The sequence below is a fragment of the Thermobia domestica genome, chromosome 7 (assembly GCF_964235325.1).
Source record: "Thermobia domestica chromosome 7, izTheDome1.hap1.1, whole genome shotgun sequence".
Classification (NCBI taxonomy): domain Eukaryota; kingdom Metazoa; phylum Arthropoda; class Insecta; order Zygentoma; family Lepismatidae; genus Thermobia; species Thermobia domestica.
In genome coordinates, this window is record NC_137460.1 from 291,772,695 (window position 1) to 291,779,891 (window position 7,197).

General features: G+C 37.5%; 1 protein-coding gene across 1 annotated transcript; it reads right to left on the reverse strand.

Moving 5' to 3' along the window:
• Window positions 1-4,557: 4,557 nt before the first annotated feature.
• On the reverse strand, window positions 4,558-5,820 carry LOC145689798 (uncharacterized). Its single transcript, XM_081764002.1, has one exon. It carries the CDS (start codon window positions 5,818-5,820, stop codon window positions 4,558-4,560), a length of 1,263 nt encoding a protein of 420 aa, XP_081620128.1.
• Between the last annotated feature and the right edge of the window lie 1,377 nt (window positions 5,821-7,197).

Sequence of the window (7,197 nt, forward strand, 5' to 3'; positions counted from 1 at the left end):
CGAAACCTTGTATTAACGTCAGCACATGCTTGTTTGTTATTTAGCTCTTCATACGTGATGGAACATTTAGATACGTAAACGAATATTTCCATATGTAAAAGAATGCTCAAAGTTAAGACATAGAACATAATTATAGCCTGAGTACTAAAATAAAAGTCAAAGTAGAACAAAAACAGCGTTTGTAGTGGATATGAATGTCATAATTATCTTGAGAAACGTTATACATGTTTCGCTAGTAGCATGTTTCCGAAAGTCCTTGCGTTAGCTGACTGGTAAGGTGTCGGATTTCAAATGTTAAGGTTATAAGTTCGATTCCCATCTAGGTCAGTGATTTTTTTATGAAATTGTATTTTCCGCAATGCATGAAAAATTATATAAAATAATTACATTAAAATACATCAGTTGTATATATATCACATAATCATTGCAGAACATAGTAATTATTATGTTTAAAATATAACATCTGAGATAGGTAGGTGTTCACAGTAGGTCGTTATTATATATGAGAATGTTAAATACAAGTTAGGAAAATTGTTTAATAGTAATAAATAAATTATGTAGTGTATTTATTTGCAGCTATTTGTCATACAGATGTAACTTCTCAATATTCTCATTACAGCATTTTTTTACATTCGTGAAATACAGTATATCCCCAGGGATATAGAAAGTGTATAAACAGAGTATCCAAAGTCGGATTCTGCTTCAAGACACATAATTTTTCCCGATCCCCTTAACGTCACGGGAAGAAACACAAATTCTCTTTAAAAAGGAATGTCGTTACTTAGAGTCTCATTCGAATACGTTGAATATGCTTTTATGTATTCATCTCTCTCTCTCTCTCTCTCTCTCTGCTTTGTTTATGTGTGTGTGTTGCGGAATATCCCAAGTTGAATACACCATTTGCAAATTATATGAGCATCATTGTCATCGAATACCAGAAACTGAAATTCGTGTCAGGGTTGCGTGTTCATGTTAGCTCACTAGTAGAGTACGGGCTTGGCAATGAAGAGGTGTTGAGTTCAAAGCCTGCAGCGATTTATCATTTTTTGTTAGTAGAATTGCACTGAAATCGGATACAAGGATTGGTTTACTTCTAGAAATATTTTCAGAAGCGTTTAGGTAGCCCTGAAAAATACTGTTTTCGGGAGTTAAGGCGGGGACATTAATATTGTGTCCAAGACCTTTCTGAATTTATTACACGCTCCATTCTTCTGGGCATGGAATGTATTAAATGGGTGACAAATCTATCTGCTTCCCCTACCTCCAGCCATGCTCCGGAAACAAGATGCCACAGGTCATTCTGAGTTCTTGGTGGATCTGCCTCAGGCCAACTGCCCCTCAGAGTACGCTTCACGTCTGCCCACATATTTTCCATGGGATTGAGGTCTGCTCCACGAGGCGGCCAGTCAATTAAATCAATCTCAGGGTGCCCTGCGAACCATTCCTGAACCACACGGGAAGTATGTATTGGCGACTGGTCTTGCTGGAACTGAATTACACCATCAGGCTGAAATACTCGTACAGATGGCACCATGACATTACTCATAATGTCTAAGTACTGAGCACTGTCCAGATGTCCTTCAATTCTGTGAAGCTGTCCTGCTCCGTGACTGGAAATCCATCCCCAACATGAAATAGATACATGGCCATTGCGATTGCAAGCAGCCACATATCCAGAGTCATATCGGGTGCCTCTCGGACGATACACAAAACGGCGTCCCTCATTTGATGTTGTGAATATGGATTCATCTGAGAAAACTACGTTTTCCCAATTGCGACCCACATTCGCCTGTGCAAACGCGAGACGGTAAATTTTGTGGTCGTCTGAGAGTTCTTCCTTCACGGCAGCAACACAGCCACGTAACTCAGCATGACGAAGCTTTCGCAGAGCTGTATGCTTACTACCAGGAATGAGAGAAGCTTCCCTTAGCTGTCTAGACGTCCTTAGTGGGTCTAACCGGGCTTCGTTCACTAATCTCGCATCTTCGGTTTCGGGTTGACACATGCGGACGACCAGGAGATCGTAAATTACCATTCTGACCTGTAGCACCATATTTCCGAATCCACCGTCTTCCTGTAGAGGCCGGGACACCTACTCGCCTGCTATCTGCAGTTGCAGAATAGCTTTCCAACTCCCATAAAGCAATTACTGCTGTACGTCTATCCATAGTTACCAATGTTCTGAGCTGTGAGCAGGAAGCAATAGGTAAAAGCTAGTACCTGACGTGTGATTGGTTACTTGCACGACACGCCTATTGTGGGGAACGACTTGGTCAACGACTCGCGAAAGAAATCTGAAAATGGTGCGCCGTAATAATAATATTAAAAACAGTTTTTATAGTGGTTTTCAAAGCTAAACCAAGTTTTCTTATCAGCAATAAAACTGTCATATGGTTGTTAGCGGCCACGTGCGGTTTGTCAACCAGTTGGATGTTGCCGGTATTACAAAAGCTTAGCCGCTCTCCCTGTCGCCAGGGTAAACAATGAAGTCTCGAACTACTCTTTATGAGTGTTGCAAACCAATAAGCAAATACATAAAACAAGAATAACCATTTAGAATAGGGATAAAATACGTACAGGTCATTCAACAAGTAATTTTCTCTCCTATTAATATAATAATAATAATAATAATAATAATAATAATAATAATAATAATAATAATAATAATAATAATAATAATAATAATAATAATATGATAGTTTTTACGTCCGAGCCGTTTCGGGCTACTGTGCATTTGCGGTAATGCTCGGAAAATAGAATAAAAACTGGACCGCACGTTGTACCGATATTGTATTTTTACCCATATGAATCGGGTTTTCCCGATTGAACCGTATGAATATGGATGACCTGATAATCCCGTTTTTATGAAAACAAGCTTAGTCTGTCATTATTGTAAATGATGTGTTGTTTCACTTTGTTATCATAACACAAATTGTTCTAATTATCATGTACGAACTCATAACGAGTCTATTGGTTCAAACGGTCCAAACAGGCCAAACACGGGTCAAACGGGTTTATCAGGTCAAAGGATCGAGTAAACCAAACGCAATGGGTATCGGGCGGGTACAGTTTACCCGAAAACTTCAAGCACTCATTATAGGTTAAAGTCAATACTTAAGAGCTCTAATTGTTTACATTCACTTTTATCTTTTTTCTTTCTTTTTTTTAGGTAGCCGACCAACGAACTTGCGGATACATAAATATAAATGCTCAAATCTAAATTATTGCATTATATTTTTGCAATGAGCATCAACGTGATTTACTATTAGGAGTTAGCGTGATGCACTAATGTTAGTCTTTTATAAATGTTATTATTATTATTATTATTATTATTATTATTATTATTATTATTATTATTATTATTTGTTTATGCCCTTCATGCAACTTAGAATCAATCTCACATAAAGCACTATATCAGACCTGATTGAACATTATTTTGAAAATTCTCACATAAATAGATAAAACAAACAATTGGAACTTAACACTTCAAGAATTCAAAACATGTCTTCGTTTTCGTTTTCCTCAGTTTCTGAGGACGATTGATCTATCTCGATGACAACATGATCTTTGTCTCCATCAAAAATATTTTGCAAGACATGATAACTTTGTTCAATGTCCTGGGAAAACATTATTATTATTATTATTATTATTATTATTATTCGACAGGCCATCTGTCTATAATGACAATTTAAAACTTTCTTTTAAAAAAAATAAATGATTAAAAAGCATTCTATTAAGTACCTAAATCCTCATATGTATTAATGTATGCAGGTTAATATCTGAGTAATAAAGCTATCATTATTAATTTCCTGTGTATAGTATCCTAATTTGTAGTTTGTCCAGTTTTTATATACGTGACGAATCACATTAGAAAGAAACTGATCAATTATATATTGACCTGTATAACTATATCGTAAAGTTAGAAATAATATACTTACAAGTAGAGCAGATAAACAGGTAGAATCTTTATTAAGCCTATTACTAATATTACATATTATTATTAGCAATAATGATAATGATAACTAAATTCCTGGCGCAACAGCCTTTAGAAGGCCTGGACTTATGGCACTCATTTCTGTGGGGTAATGTGTTTAGAGGTCTGCATCGGCTCGGGCTACTATGATAACCGTAATGGGGTTAGCCATACTGAGAGCTTTATACGTAAGAAACAAGTATTTCTGCAATGAGATCAGTAAACAATTTTTGGTTCCCGCGACGATTTTGCTTTTTCAATTTTTTGTCACTGGAACATATTATATATATTGTGCTGTCCAAAAAAAAAGTTTGCTTTTGTCATTCAGGGTTTCTTCCAGACATGTTTTTGGGGTGTCACTGCCCCCCCGGATCTCTGAGAGTGCCCCCGGACGAGATCAAAATAACACGTCTTATCATATAATAGTAAATAAAATAGTACCAGCAGTGCCCCCCAGAATACTACATGTGTCCTCCCTCCGGAACACATTTTCTGAAAGAACTACTATTTTCATTTTACTTCAGTATAGGCCTAGAAAGGTAAATGCAAGCATAATTTAGAATCAGACATGCCTGAAATGTAATTTATTCCAGTGGATAGACTCCACTCAAGTCATCATCATCATTACTACTGATGTCACTGCTACTAAGCTCCTCTTCACCAGATGAATCACTGGAACCACCAACACTTATTATTAATTGTTCTACACTTTCTTCAAGCACACCTTCATTTTTCCATGCATCTTGAATAACTTTATACGTATGGTTAACTGCATCTCTCCAGTTTTCTGGCGTAATTGAGGCTATGGCTTCTTCTGTTAATTTTACAACAGACGACATGGTGAAACTTTTATTTTTACGGCCAACGTACCCTTTAATTTGTGCCCAAATAAGTTCTATGGCACTGAAGTGACAATGGTAAGGGGGAAGTCTCACTACTTTATGTCCATGTTGAGTAGCGATTTTGTCAATGACGTATGTGGGGAATTGGGGTTTGTATCTTTGCACGAGTTGCATTAATTCTGCTTTTCTCAAATCATCTCGAACCTCCACGTTGCGTTGAATTAACCAACGAACAATGTCCTCTTTCCTATTGGCCATAGTAGGAGCTTTGTCAGCAATAACTGAATGGTATTTTGCGTTATCCATAACAATAATGGATGGCGTGTGCAGTTCGGGGAGAAGAGATTCCTGAAACCACTGAAGAAATTTCGTTTGGTTCATTTCCTCATGATAATATCCTGTTTTCTTCGATGTGAAGAGAAGGGAACAGTTTGGGAGGAACCCAGAAGACGTAACGGCATGAAGAAGTATAATCCTTCCCCCTCTACCTAACGGCAATCCCATTGTGCCCTGAAGCGTGTCGTCGGTCCATCCTTTACTAACGCTGTGGTTCACGTTCACCCAGGTTTCATCAAGCCACACTATATTATCAAAATTATGTTTTAATATTTCCCGAAGAAATCTACATCGCCACGCAGAAACGTCCGGCTTCTCCATTAAAAGCCTCCTTCCATTTATTTTCTTATACGAAAACCCCAACTTTTTATTAATACTATACAAGGATGTTTTGCTTCCTTGAAAAAGTTCGGCTTCTTGGAGTGACGCGTGTAATTTCAGGAGAGTGGGGTGCTCCTTCTTTTGATAATAAGAATAAATATGTCGCCGTATAGCGTCTTTTTGGAAAGTATCCAAATTCGTCACACGTTTACTTACTTTTCTCTTCTTGCCTGGAGTTTCTAATTTTGAAGACCCGGATTGATTTTCTTCATTTTCGAACTTCTCCTTGCCAATTTTCACGATGGTACATTTATTTACTTTTACAGCAGCGGCAGTCCTGTCATGCATCTTATTTACAGGGATAATCGGTCCTCCATTGTCCCTTTCCTGTTCGAAATAGTCCCGAACCGAGCAAATAATTTCCCTTGATTGTCCTTTAATAGGAATACCTTTCCCTAAAACGTTCTTTCTTTCAGAAAAAGTGTTCTCGGCCGTTTTGCAGGGAGAATGTCCTCCATTTCACTGGACATTATTTAAAATAGCCTATATATTCGTTATATACACAAATATAAATATATATACACAAACACACAACACCACACGATATATACAACAAAATATCTCACATATACAAATATATTTACAGAATTGTACACAAAGATAAAACTCGAATGCACAAGAATAATCTAGAAATCACTCCCACACACAAGGAAACGAAGCACTAAAAATATCTTCTTTCTTTCTGAAAACACGTGTTTACTAGCGGCAACATTGGAATGTTAAGGTCTGTTGCCAAGGAAACCCTCCACCCACTGTTGGTAAAAGGGCGTTTATGATTCGACCCTCGCTGAGTGACCGCAATAACTGTGTGACGTAGACTCCTTTCTTCAAAACGAACTTGCACGTGCTTTTGAGCTGTCAATTTGCTTCTTGTTTAGAATGGACTTTAGTTACAATGAAGGATTTATGGTAGGGACAAGTAAACCTTTAGCGGCCCATACACGTAAACACATGCCTGAAGAAACAGCCCGACTTGTATGAAAAATGATAAAACCACAGGCAAGTTGATCGTGTATGGCCTCGTTCATTCATGTTGAAAGTTTTCAAAATCTTCTGAAAACATGTTTGATGTTTTTGCCGTTCTGCATGCATGTTTACCGTGTATGGGCTCGTTCATGCAAGGTGGCTGTTTTATATTTAGGTCCGCCAATCACGACAGCGGAAGAAATCACGTGAGTCTCTCCTCCGTCGCATGCCAAGGTCGTGCAGTTGCAGAAAGAAAAAGCACGCGTTTCCTCGTCCTCCACATTTCTCCAACTACTTTCAGTATGTTGGACAGCACGTTGGTACGTGTGTGGGCAAAAAATTCTTTCAAGATGCATGATGAAAGAAACCTTTCATACATGTTGGTAATGCAAGTGCGTGCGTCTATGGCGCGCTTTTAGATCTTGACCTTCGAGGAAAAAATTAGTTATGTTTTGTCGCGAGCTATATAAAGAAATATTAATATATACGAAAAGCTGTTTAAAGAATGAATTGTTATACTGACTTTCTACGTATAAAAACATATACCCTCATAGGCGTCTCTGGCGGGGGGGGGCTAGGGAGTCGCGTCCCCCCAATATTTTGAAGTACAAAATATTCAATATTTCATTCTAATTTAATTTATTTACTAATGACAGAATAACAAATAAATAAATAAATTATTATTATTATAATATTTAT